General features: G+C 54.8%; 1 protein-coding gene across 3 annotated transcripts in view; it reads right to left on the reverse strand.

The window, feature by feature from the left end:
- RNF123 (ring finger protein 123) overlaps nt 1-13,008 on the reverse strand; it is a 47,042-nt gene that overhangs the window by 6,648 nt on the left and 27,386 nt on the right. For all 3 annotated transcript variants that reach the window (XM_084531449.1, XM_084531447.1, XM_084531448.1), the window contains exons 32-35: nt 6,911-7,050; nt 6,543-6,731; nt 5,363-5,438; nt 4,751-4,835 (exon numbers count right to left, since the gene is read on the reverse strand). In XM_084531449.1, the coding sequence (XP_084387575.1) occupies nt 4,751-4,835; nt 5,363-5,438; nt 6,543-6,731; nt 6,911-7,050 (490 nt within the window). The remainder of the gene's footprint in view (nt 1-4,750; nt 4,836-5,362; nt 5,439-6,542; nt 6,732-6,910; nt 7,051-13,008) is intronic.

The raw sequence follows: 13,008 nt of genomic DNA on the forward strand, positions 1-13,008 counted from the left end.
AAACAGCGCATGGAGGCCGGCTGCAGTCGGTGCTGCCCCACAGGAAGGCTGAGCCCCACTGTGCCAGGGCAGCACAGCCACAGCTTGTAGCAGCACCGCCCCCGAAGGATTTTTCCTGGGAAAATCCTACTGGTGGTTCGCGTTTTGGTGATGCCTGGAAAGGAGCAAGGATATCTGAACTGTCAGAGCAGTTCATTAAGCGGCTTCAAAGGCAAAGCTCAGCAAGGACAAACGGAGCCACAAGCACGGCCTCCCTGACAGGCGGGAGCTGGAAACGTCCTGGCCCTTCCCCGAGGAATTCCCCGTGCGAGGTGAAGGAACGGGGCTGCACAAAGCACGGCCCCCCCGGCACCTGCAGCCATGGGAACGAAGGAGCAGGCTCCAGCGCTGTCTCCCCTGGCGCTTCCCAGCTCAGCCCCTCGGGCAGGTCCCTCCTGTCCCCCAGCCACCAGGGCTGGCCGCAGGACCTGCAGAGCTGGAGCTGGGGCTGGAGCCTTTCCTTGCGACGCTGCTGGTTTTCCAAAGCGATGCGGGCAGCACAGCCCGGTGCACGGCAGCACGATGCCTGGGAGAGCCCAGGGCACGGTGTGTGGAGCTGGCAGCTTGTAAAAGCAGCATGCTCCCCAGCCTCCGTTTCCAGCCATGAAACCCAGGGCTGAGCCAGTCACTGCTGTGCTCCAGCTCCTGCTCCCCCCGACACACGACACCCAGACCTCAGCACCGCTCCTGAGTTTTTAGGGCAAGGCAGCAAGGGCTCCTGTGGTCTGAGGGATGTGGGCAATGTCTCCTCCTGTGCCTCACTTCCACTACAGCCCAGGCCTCATCGAAAGTGTTGAAGGAGCATGAGCATTTAGAAAGTGCTCAGCAACCACCGGGCTGCAGAGAAATGCCACGTGCAGAGGGGAGCAGCCTCTTGGGTGTCCGGGTATCTGCATGGGTGGCCAGGCTGCATTTAGGAACCTGCAGGCTGGGATCTTCCGTGTCTTCTTTAACGAGGGCAACCCAAAAGCCATCTAGAAATTGCACAAAGCCTTCTTAACCTGCCTCCACCATGTGGCCTCGTGCCTGCTCGCCTTCTCCCCCACCGAAGTGTGAGGTCTGCCATGGGAACCTGTCTGTCTCCTCCCTCCTGCCTGCCCAGCCCTCTGCACCCCCCGGCCTGGTGCAAAGGAGAAGCAGCAGCCACCCAGCCTGCAGGAGCCCAATACCACAGCTCAGTGCCACACCTCCTGGCAGCTCCCCCTGGCTCGTGCTCAGCATCCCCGTGTCACAGCACGGTCGCTTCTGGTCCAGGATCCCCGTCCTGCGCTCCACTGGCAGGCACAGCCGTGCTGGTGCCCGCCGTGCTCTCCCCTCTGTCCCCTCCAGCTTTTGGGTGGCAATCCCCAGGAGATGCACCCTGAAGGCAGCTTCTTTAGAAGCAGCACCACAGACAAGTTCGCTGACTCCCTGCCCGTGTCCCAGCCCTGCAAGCCACGAGCCCTGACCCCGCTGAGCGTGCCCCCCTCACGCAGGGCCCTGCAGCCCACCCTTCGGGCCTCGCCCCCTTCCCACATGGCTCGCTCTCCCCAGGATCATTACCCAAGCTCTGGCCAACCCTGCTCCATTAGCTCGCTCCGAAGGAGGCTTAATAGAAAATCTGCTCAATTATTTAGCAGGGGGGATGATACTGGCTGAAGGCAGCCAGGGTCTCTGGCGTGGGCTCAGCGATTCAGCCCAGCTCCTGGCTCAGCCTGCCAGCTCCTCCCTTCCTGCACGGAGGCCTGAGCAGCCCTGCAGCAGCCTCACGGAGCCCCAGGCTGGCTCCAGCCCTGGAGCTGTTGCCTGGTTAGGAGACAGCCGGGCTGTGCCCTCCCTGCAAGCCCTGGAGGGCAGGCGGCTGCCTTGCTGGGAACACGGGGCTGTCAGCACGCTGCTGTGGTGGGAGCCCCTCTGCCAGCAGCCCCTGGCTGGAGCTGGCAGCCTCGCAGGCTGTGCCCTGCACTGCCGTTCCTCTGCCCCCGCTCGTGAGGCTCATTCCAGCCCCTGGCTGAGCCAAGCCGTGAAATCCTCAGGCTCTGCTCTTGGCCAAGCCATCTGCTCTCTAAGGATGCTCTGCGAGCAGTGAAAGGTTTCCCTCTCCACCCTCCAGCCCCAGCAAGCGTTTGGGAGCTGCGGCAGCCGAGCCCTGGAGGGCTGATGGAGAGGGGTGCCCACGGATGGGGCGGGTGCCCGAGTTTTGGCTCCCCCCAAGCAGCACCAGTGCTGCCGGACCCGACGGGGAATGCGTTTCTCCCCTCCCAAAAGCTCTACCCACAGACTGAGGCATGCGATGTATCAATTGTCTCATCACATCCCAGCCTGGGCAATGTTCCCTACCCTTGTGCTTAATGGCTTTTTTTGTGCCAGGAGCCCGTAATAGGAGGACTTGATGCCTGGCTGAGCGTCCTGTGCTGGGCAAGGAGCAGCTGAGGCATCAGACTGCATCCTGATAACACGGCTGGATGAGTCTGCATTTGGGGGGGGCCCAGGCTGGCAGTGGGCAGGGCCCCAGCTCTCATTACTCCTGCCCTTCCCCTGCTCCGCTCCCAGGGGAATCTGTGCTCGCTGACCCAGGGCAAAGCCTCCAGCCAAGTGCCTGGTCCAGGGTCAGCTTGTTTCCACGGCTGGGTTAGAGGCAACCAGAAAAACCACACCAAGCCAAGGAAGTCAGTTGAGATACTGCTCCTCGTCCTCATCCCCTAGGGCACAGCCTCCCTGCGATGAACTAGTCAGGCTAACAGCTGGTGTCGTGGGCAATTCCCAAAGAGAAGCTCCTCTAAGCAAATTCACGTTGTATAATCACTCTGTTAACGATTTCTGGAAACCTGGGAGCTGCCAAATGGGACCTGGAAGAGATTTCTACCTGCTTCTAGTTCTGCCCAGGCAGGGTGCTTGTGCAGGAGGAGAAATGCCCATCCTGTTACTCTGCTCGCTACACCAAGGGGAACAGAAAAAGGAAAAAGGAGCAACGTCTCCTCTTGACTTCTGTAAAATGGGTCTGGTCCGCAGAGCCCAGTTACCCCTGGGATCCTTTACATGAATTCCTGCAGCACTGTGACCCATGGCAATCCTCCCGCTTTCCCTTTGCTGTGTCACCCTGCTTGTGGTTACACGCAGCTCTGCCACCCGGCTGCCCATCCCCTCGGCGCTGGTAGCCATGAGGGTCTCCAAGCTGCTCAGCCTCGGTACTTCTGTGTCTTGACTGACCTGAAAGGCCTCCCTGCAGCGTTTGCCTGCCTTTTATAGATCAGTGGCAGATCAAACCTCAGATTTAGTGCTGGGCTTTGCAAAGTCACGCAGAAGCATCTTGTTTTATAGAATTTTTTTCCCTGGCTTCCTCCTGTCTCATCTTGTGTTTCTCCTGCTCATCCAGGCCCACCACAGGGCTGTGTTACTCTGCCTGCATCACCCCGCTGCCTCTCATTTATTTCTGCTCTCCAGTGCCCACGGAGGTGACTGCAAAACCCTTGGTGATCAGCCAGGGATTTGCCACTTCCCAGCTGCACAGCAGGATACAGCACCTTTGGTTTGTCACCACGCAGCCAGCACACAGGGGACAGTGGCACTTGGCAGTGTCAGCCCCTGTGACACCAGCTTCCCAGCACGATTGGCTTTTCAGGTAAGGGAGACACAACCTGGAAGGTTTTTGTTTGCCCAGGACTCCCTGCAGGCTGGGAAGGAGGTGATCTTCATCCCACTGCCGTCTTCTCAGTGCTTTTTAGAGTCTGCTGAACTGAAGACCAGGGCAACAACTTTTACCCCTGTCATCTGGCCTGGGACAGATGCTCAAGGGACAGGAAGTCCAGGGAAGGATTTCTTGTCCTGCCTGGCATACAGGGAGCTGCTTTATCACACCTTCTCCTTCCTTCCAGGAAGAAGTAACCAGTTGTGGCATCAGATTTGTGCCATTCGCCTTTTCCACACAGCGGGATTTAGAGGGAGAGCAAAATACACCCACACCCCCAGCCCAGCAAGGCCACTGATCGGTGACCTTGTGCTAAGCACTTGGCACTGTCATCCTTGGGGCTGTGTGACTGGTGCAGCAGCCACGGGAGGCAGGGTATAATTAGATGTATTTGTGTACATCTTTGAGTCCTTGAGAGAAGAAGCTGAAAGACTGGCTGCAGGGCTGAGCCGCTCAGCCAGATGGGGCTCTGCTCCCTGCAAAGCCAGGGACTATCATGTTCTCCCAGTGTGGAAACGAGCAGGGTGTGCAGTGCGGACAGAGCTCCTTCTCCTCCAGCATCCTACAGAGAACAGTGGCAGGGCGACGCTGGGAGAGAACAAAGACAGGGCTGCAGAGTGTATCAGCGTGAGCTTTTTTTCAGGGCTCAGTGCAAGCACACATCAGCCAGCAGTCTGAGCTGAGCCATGGCTTCCCTGAGAATGTTTTCAGCGAGGATGCTGGAAGCTGTCCTGCTCCCAACTACACGACAAGGCCATTGGTGTGCTGAACACAGAGATGCCCTTTGAGAAGGAAAAGTTTGCCTAAAAAGGGGTTGCAGACAGTGACCCCACCCTGCTGGAGGAACAATTTCCTGAGAAACCACCTCACTTATGGAGCAGGGGTTTAAAACACACCGGCTTCTGCCTGCTCCAAGCACATCTGCCTCTCCTCACCACGCAGATACATTGCTCCTGTAATGTCACCTGTGACACAGACTGCTGCCGGTACCCAAAGCAGTGCCATGCGCAGTGACGCTGTGCTTCAGCGAGCAAATCCACTCACCCCTGAGCATCGGTGTCCACAAGCAGCCGGACCAGTATTCCCGTCACAGCCACAAGAATTGGGTAATGGTCCACACTCTCCAACCCTGTGGAAGTAAAAGAGAAAGATGGAGCCACTGCCACCGCACAAGGGACAGGACAGGGCTGTACCACTGCCCTAGGACTTGGTGGCAGCACAGTCTGGGACGCAGGGGCTGTGGCTTTGGCTCTCCAGCAGCCTGCAGGGTGACCTGGGCTCCCCCTGTGATAGGAGGTTTTCCCACTAATGTGAGCTACAGGCTTGGCCCTCAGAATGGAGCATCCCTGCCTCTTCCAAGCCTCGGGATGGGAAGGAAATCTGTCCCCTACTAAGCAGGAAGGGAAATGCAGCTGGTGTATGGGAAATGTAGGATGCCTACATAGCACCTGGAGCCAGGTCCTGCTAACAGGCAAAACTCAGTCACCTCCAGGAGAAAGAGGACGGCTGACATGGGTGAGAACAGCTTGCTCTAGCATCTCAGTGCACGCTTTACTCGATGCAAAGCAAAGCAACCAAGCCACCCACTTCCCAGGGGCGCTTCTCCAGCAGGTTTTCAACAGAGGGAAGGGACGGAGAGCTAATGCATGGGCTCACCTGGCAAACGGAGGTTGACCACTCTGTCAAACAAGTTCCTTTCAGCTGTCACACGATTCAGAACCTGGTTCAAGAGCTGCGTAGGGAAAAGCAGAGAGCATTTGTATTTTCTGGGTGGGTCTTCCTGTGAGCAGCACTCAAAGAGCGTGCTTTGGAGCAGCATGGGAGCTGATGGGTGCTGCAGGGGCACCTACTCTGCTGATGGACGGCACATGTTAGAAACAGGGTTAATAAAAACTTTTAGAATTAAGATGTGCCTCTTTTTACAGCTCCTAAATCTCAAACCTGAGCTGACCAGCTCTGTAACATGCTTCTTTCAGAGCCCTAACAGCGGGAGCATCAGCTAACACTGGCTGTCATGACCTGACACAACCTGGAGACACCACGCAGCTGCACATGCACATTGTGAGCCCACAAGGAAGGCTGAGCAAGGGGCTGGACAGGGCTCCCTTCTCTGTCCACATGAGCTTGCAGCACAGTCCTAGCCCGGCCCTGGCACAGAGGGAGGCAGCACCACATCACAGTGGTTCTACTGCACCCACACCTCACAGGGAAGAGTCAGCCTGAGGTCAAGACATCCGAATCTCAGCACCTCACACCTAAATCTGAGTCCCACCTACAGATGCCAAGCTAATTCTGCGGACACAGCTCTTGGGAAGCAGAAGGTACTGCCACAGCCCATGAAGAACAAGCTGGCAGCTGCTGCTGGGCAAAGCAGTGTCAGCAGGGTGGGGATGGCAGCAGGATGAACCTACCAGCCCCAGAGCACAGAAGAGCACAGAAAGCAATGTACTCCTCTGCTTGACAGAGCATCACCACAGGCTGAGATTTCTGCACTGAAGGAATCAGCTGCAAAGGCACTTAATTAGCCGCCATTATCTCTCACTCAGCCCCCAGTGGGATGAGCAGGGACTGCTCCAGGCTTGACACAACTGCGGCAAGCTGTGCATGGCCTCTGTGCGTGGCACCCCTCTTCCTGCCCCCTGCATGCCCAACGAGCTGAAAGCTGCACCCTTTCTGTGGGCACACTCTGTTTTGGGGCACAGCCTTCTGGGGACACCAGGACAAGAGGGGGATGCTGCAGAACCCTGCTCTGTCTCGGTTCTCCCCTGGATTGCCCAGCTGTGCGCTAAGGGCCACTCCAGAGGATGCTTCTTTGCACTTGGCAGAAGGACGGTACCTGGGCGAGCCTCCGAAGCAGCAGCTCTGACGACGGGCGATTCCAGTCCAGAAAGATCTCGGGGGCCAGCGTGACGGTCATTTCCAGCACCCTGAGCAAGCTCACCGACAGGTCGAAGCAGGTGGCACACACCTTCAGCTGGCGGCTGTCCACAAAGTTTCTCTCCAAGCGCTCCGCTGCCTGCTGGATCTACCGAGCAAGAGAGAGAGCTCACCGAGGCGCCTCTTCCCAAAAGAAGGGCCACGACCCCCCCTCCAGCTTGGCTCCCGCGTGTGCCAGGGAACTGCTGCACTCCCAGCCCTGAGAGTAGAGCCCTGAACCCTGCTCGGCACAGGGCACGGGCACGCCTCAGGTACCGACATGCTCACCTCCTGAATCATGCCGATGAACTCGGAGAAAGCCCAGTTGAGCTGGTTGAGGACGCTGTTGAGGAAGCTGGGGGCCAAGTCACGGTCGCTGCGCAGCAGGTCTGCCATGTGCCTCTGCAGCAGGGTGGAGGGGCACGGCTCTGCAAGCACACACAGCTTCAGCGGCCTGCACCCAGAGCGGCCACGGGCCTGGGGCAAGAGCAGGCAGGAGCTTGCTCCTGGGCTCGTTAAATATCGGCCTGTGTCTTGCTGTAAGACAGCAAACGGGGATGGCAGGGCGCCGGGAGGCTGGGCACGAGGGCTGTGCTGAGCAGCGAGCTCGCCTGCTGGGCCTCCAAGCGCTTTTTTGCAATGCCAGCCTGAATTAATGCCAGCCCCATGTGCTTGCTGCTGCCCACGCACACAGCGCGATGCCCCACAGCCTCATGCCTGGCTCTGGAGGGTCGCCTCGACTTTAATTACTCCTGATAGCAGCGTGGCAGCAGCTGCCCAGAGCTGACACCTGGCAAACCCCACTCTGCAGAGGCTTCTGCCTGCTGCTGGGCTGTGCCTTTGGCAGGGCCAGCCAGGTTCAGGAGCACTGGCACCACAGCACGCAGAGGAACGAGCTGTGCTCTGAATGCAAAGGGTCCGTGGGGTGGCACCCTGCCCAAAGGCCGGCACAGGGGCAAAGGAAACACGGGGCAACCTCCAGCACATCGCTGGGGGCTGAGCAGCATGGTGTAACTACAGGCAGACTGCTAGCTGGGAACAGCAGAGCCAGGGAGAAATGGCAGGAGACAAGTGGAGATCATCACCTCCTCCTGAACAGAACAAAGTGCTCTGCACGCTCCCGCCCCTAGGTACGAGGTTGTGGTGTGATGGGGACACGTGCCGAGTACTTATGCTGCAGGCAGCCCAGCACCCTGGCTTTGATCCTGGCTCAAAGCACGTCTTTGGGAAGGATTTCATCAGACAAACATCTTTAATGGCCCATGCCCACCCCATGGTACTTTCCCAGCCCTTGGCAACACGTGGCTCAGGGGCTGCCTTTTATGTACTTAGTGATCCCAAGCAGCTTTCCTGCTCAGGGTCCCCCTGAAGCTACGCAAGCCTTTGGCATCGAACGTGTCCCAGAGCAACACTTCACAGTATAATCGTGTGTGGCAGGAAGAATTCTAATTTGAGCCTGGCTCCTGCTCTCTTTATTTGATAATATTTCTTCTTTGCTGCCCCCTCCTTCTGCTGGGAGGGGCAGAGATGCTGCTCTCCATTCGCTGCCTCCAGCTAGCCCTGATTTCACAGACCTTCACGGCAGCCCCGATCACTCCTTCCAAACAGGAACACCTCCAGTCTAGGCAGTTTCTCCTATAGGAACTGTCATGTCCTTATCCCCTTTCCCATCCCTCCCTGACCCTCGCCAGGTGTCCCAGATTTCTTTGGAGAGGTGGAATCGGAAGCACTGGCAGCATCCAAACCCCAAACACGGGGCAGATTTGCAGGAAGGCACTGCCTGGTTTTGCTTCCTTCTATTCTCCTTTCCTTGTCATTGCTGTTGTGTAATTTGTTCCTTTAACTATGATTTATTTTTTTTCCCCTCCAAAAGATCAAACTAGGATTGCAGTTTGAGGATAACCCTTCTGGAAGAATTTATAGCTCAGGAAGGAAGCTGCTGGTTGCAAGGTGCAAGCAGAGGAGCCCAGGAGCCAGTGCTGGAGCCCACTTGGTTTTCTTCCTGTCAGCGACAGAGGCTGGCACGCAGCACGGCCTCAGCAAACCCACAGCTGACACTGAACAAGGGGATTTGTCTGATGTGCGAGGCATCCTGAGAACCTTGAGGGTTGGGACAAAAAAATCCTTGTCACATTCAATAAGAAGCATAAAATCCTGCATCTGCGGCTCCCAGCTCCGGCTGGGAACCAGGGGCTGGGCACCACTCTGCAGAGGGGCTGGGGAAGATACCCGCACAGACAGGGGCCAGCTGAAGGCTCCTTCCTCAGGATGGGGCAGGGACAGGCCCCAGGGAGGTCTCCAGCCTCGGGGGCTGGACAAAGCCCCAGCCACCTGGATCCAGAGCCAGCCACAGCCCTCACCTGAGCAGAGACCAGGCCACCTGCCACCAGGACCTTCCCACAGACACCTGTGATCTTCAGCTTTGTCTCTACAGCTTGCAGTCCATTTTTAAACCCCATTTTTCTTTTGCATTCACTATTCCACCTCTGGTTATGCTGAATTTCACCTCTGTTTTCTCTCCCAGTCGCTCAGAAGAGGAAGGCTCTGTTGCAGGGCTGGCATTTTTGGTCTTTGTTTTTTTTTCCTAGCCCCCCCTAAATGTGTAAAAAGTGATTTTTAATAACTGCTGACATATTAGCCCCCTCCTGCCTTCAAGTACTGAAGCAGTTTTAGGCAATGACCATCAATCCTTGTGGAGGAGCTCTGGGGGTTGTTCCACTGGCCCGCCACCAACACCTCTTACTGACATTTCAAGTCAAGACAGATCTCCAAATGAAGCGCCCAGCCAAAGCCTACCTCATTTGAAGGCAGCTTTGGTTTTTTGAAGGATGCTTTTCTGCTTGTAACAACTTGCTTTATCCTGACTTTTAGCCAATGACTGTTTCCTCATGGTCTTTTTCCAATAAGTGGTGTGAATTTGCTCCAAGCATCCAATTCCAGGTTCTTAAATGCTTTCCTCGCTGCTAGCAAAGACTGTGCCAGTCTGTAAAAGCATTAAAAAGCGGTGCCTCTTGTCAAACCTCTCCACACTTACCTAGTTTTTTTTTTTTTAAGGTTTTAAGCTACCACTAGGATAAGGTGCACTAAGTTGGCCTTTGCTGCTCCTAGGAGGATTGTGAGTCTTAAATACACTGTGAGCACTGCTGCTCTTTGAAAGCAAGGTAAGAGAGCTGCCCTTGGCCGTAGCAAGAGCAGCTTCTTCCCCTGCACGCGTTGCCAGATCGGGGTCTGCATAGGGCAATCAGTAATGGTATCTAGAAACCCAGCTCCGTGTTGGACCCTGGTGCTGTGCTCACCTGCATTTACAAGAAGTTCACCTTTACCGAGGCATTTCCTCCCTCACACCCCAGTCAGCATCACTACCCTGGGGATTCACCCCGACTTTGTGTTTGCCAATTTGCTGAGAGGAATGGCAGTTCATGGAGTGCACAGATCCTTGTTGATGCGGTTACTTTCTTGATCTTGGCAAGAGCACGTCATTAGTATTTCTAAAACTTGTAACTCCTTAATAGAGAAGCCACTCAGCCTTGGCTTAGCCATCATTATGGCAGATAAAGATCAGCCATTGGAACAGGAATCGGTGGTTTTCCAAGGCCAGAAATTATGACCTCAATACATTTAATGTGGGCACCAGAGCATGGCTCCGAGCGGTTACGGATACATCCGATGGTTCCACAACTGAAACTTCCCCACAGAAATATGAGTGAAGCAGCTGGAGGAGGAAAAGCAAAGATCTAGGTGGGGGGAAAAACGGTGAATAAAAACACTGAGCGCTTTGAAAAGGTTATTAGGCAGCCAGAAAGCCCCAGTGCTACAGCCGACACTTCAGTTGGAAGGTTCACCGAGGCCAGGATGAAGCAAAGAGGTAAGTTAAAATACAAAAATCAAAGTGAATATAAACAAACACAGCCAGCAGTCAAAGATAACATGGGAAAAGAGGTAATAGAAAGAAAAGGTATAAATGAAACATCCGTGACAAACCTGGCTATACATCAGTTTCCTTAACTAGAAGAAAATATTATAACAGAATTATTTTTAAAACTAGTAATGGGAGAAAGTCAAACAGTAGCAGAGGCCCATCAACAGATAGAGTTAAAAATTAATAAAGCAGACAAAGTGGAAGCGTTCAATAAGTGCAGATAGTTGTAAAGAAGCAGGGTCATGTACTTTCATCACAGGAAGATAATTATGTACTTTATAGTTTGCTAATGACCCAGGAAGATTTATAACAGGGCCATTTGTGAGACTCCCTGGCCAGCAGACCAAGTGACGTACGTGTGGGGGCTCCAAATGCTGCAGCACTTACAGCAGAGCTGGAACGCGGAGGAGGAAAGCCCCAAATGGACCAGATTCGGAAACAAAGCAGCTCCACCCAGCACTAATCTGAGTTTTCAAAAGGATCCAGATGTAAATGTGAAACAGCTGCTGCTCGGTGGCTGCCAGGCTCACAGAATTACAGCGACAAAGGTAAGCCAGCAACCCCCACCACTGGTAAACTGTGTCCCTTCAAAAAACATTTACATAGGACCAAAAGGAACACCGGCAGGGTGAGGCAGGAGGAAAGCAAACTGCATTCAGGGAATGAGATGTCAAAAAGGTCAGACGCAAGGCACGGTGAAGCCCCGGAGCACGCCTGGGACTCCCACACGCCTCCAAAGCGAAGTGCTGGCAAGCAGGCTAATGCAAGAGCTGGCTCCGTGACCAGCACGTCGGGGAGTTGTTCTACCCAGCATGACACTGGCAATGCTGGGGCTGTTAGGAAAATAAAAAAAAAAAAAAAAGAAAAAAAAGGAAAAAAAAGGAAAAAAAAAAGAAAAAAAAAAAAGTGAAGAGTGAACACAGGGGCTTGCAGGAGAATAAAAAAGCCTTCCTGAATGAGACACAGAGGCTGCACTTTTTTCCCCCCCACACCATTTAGAAGGGCAAAGAAGTGAGCTTCCTTTGCTATGTAAACACTTTTGAGGGGGAAAATGTTGTAATATAAACCCAGCAGAGAAAGGCAGAAGGAGCAGCAGGAGATGTACGCTCCCATAAGGAAAATCACGGATTTATTGCTGAGGCTGAGGAACCACCACCGGGAGGGTTTGGCCAGTTAAACTCACACAGGATGATTCTTTGGATGTCGTCAGATGGAAACAGGGCTTCATCCTGGAAGACCTCTAGCTTAGACAACCATCTCGCTGCAGAGGGGTTTGCCATCAGTGGGGATGAGTAACACGCAGGGCAGAGCAGTCGGTGCTCCACGTTTCTCAAATATATTGAGAGACAGCCAGCACACCTCTGTCATCTGCCCAGAGCCATTCAGGGAAGCATCCCCAGTGCAGGATGAGGCTGGAGCATTAGAGAAGAGGCTTTTGCAAAAGCTCCCTTCAGACTGGCCTGCAGAAGCAGACCCAGACGAACAAGAATTTCTTTTGGCTCAGACGTTTGTCCTTTTTGTCCCTGCCAACGCTCAAATTGCAACAAGGTGAAGACTGATGGGTGTGAAGGCAGGGGGACATCTCCTCCTCCTTTCCTGGGCAGCACCTCAAGGACACCTCTGAGTCCCATGTCCCTCTTCAATTAAATCAGCATTCATTATTGATTCAGTTGCACCTTAAAATAGCAGCCCCAGGATCGAGTCCCCAGTAGCCTGCCCAGCCCACTCCAGGCTCAGACTGCGTGGAGCCATCTGCAGATGGATTTAGAGAGATCTCGAAAACTGAGGAACCTTGATCCTGCCCGAAAGCTTCCCTGGATGGGGGGGATCTCGAGGACACTCACGAGGTCCCTGCCACATATACGAGGGTTTCCGCATTGTCCTCTGAGGACAGGAGGAAGCCAAGGCTGGCACAGCCTGCAGCAAGGCAGAGCTGCGTGACGCAGCCTCACAATCTGCCATGTGGGTGCCAGCCTCCCTGCCATCTCCCGGGGATGTAACTGGGAAAAGAGATCCTCATGTGAGCCACTACGCCCCCCAAAAGAAGACTCTCTACATGGAACAAGGGAAGGAGGGAGCTCTCTAAAAGCTACTTCACCAGACAAGAGAGGATCACACACCAAACTTACTCTGGAAACTAGCAACAGAGAGATCTCCTGGGCACCCAGAGGCAGGAGAGAGAAAGAGAACAAGAGTGCCATTAGAACAGGGATAGGCAGCTCTTCCCATCAGAAGGGGCTTGCAGCACATCTCCACATGCCCACATCAGGCTGCAGCATCCTCTGTCCCCCATCCCTAAGCAGCTCTCCAGGAGCAAGGTCTGGCACGAAGCCTTTTCCACAGCAGAGAGGAACCAGCAGTGTATCCAGACTGGCCAAGACCCTGCAAGGCTGAAGCTGAGGACGTGTACTTCAGCTCAGGAAAGGTACCTTCTCCTTCCCATGTCTTTCTCAGATGCAGTAGGGCT

Source organism: Aythya ferina (assembly GCF_964211825.1).
Source record: "Aythya ferina genome assembly, chromosome: 10".
Classification (NCBI taxonomy): Eukaryota; Metazoa; Chordata; class Aves; order Anseriformes; family Anatidae; genus Aythya; species Aythya ferina.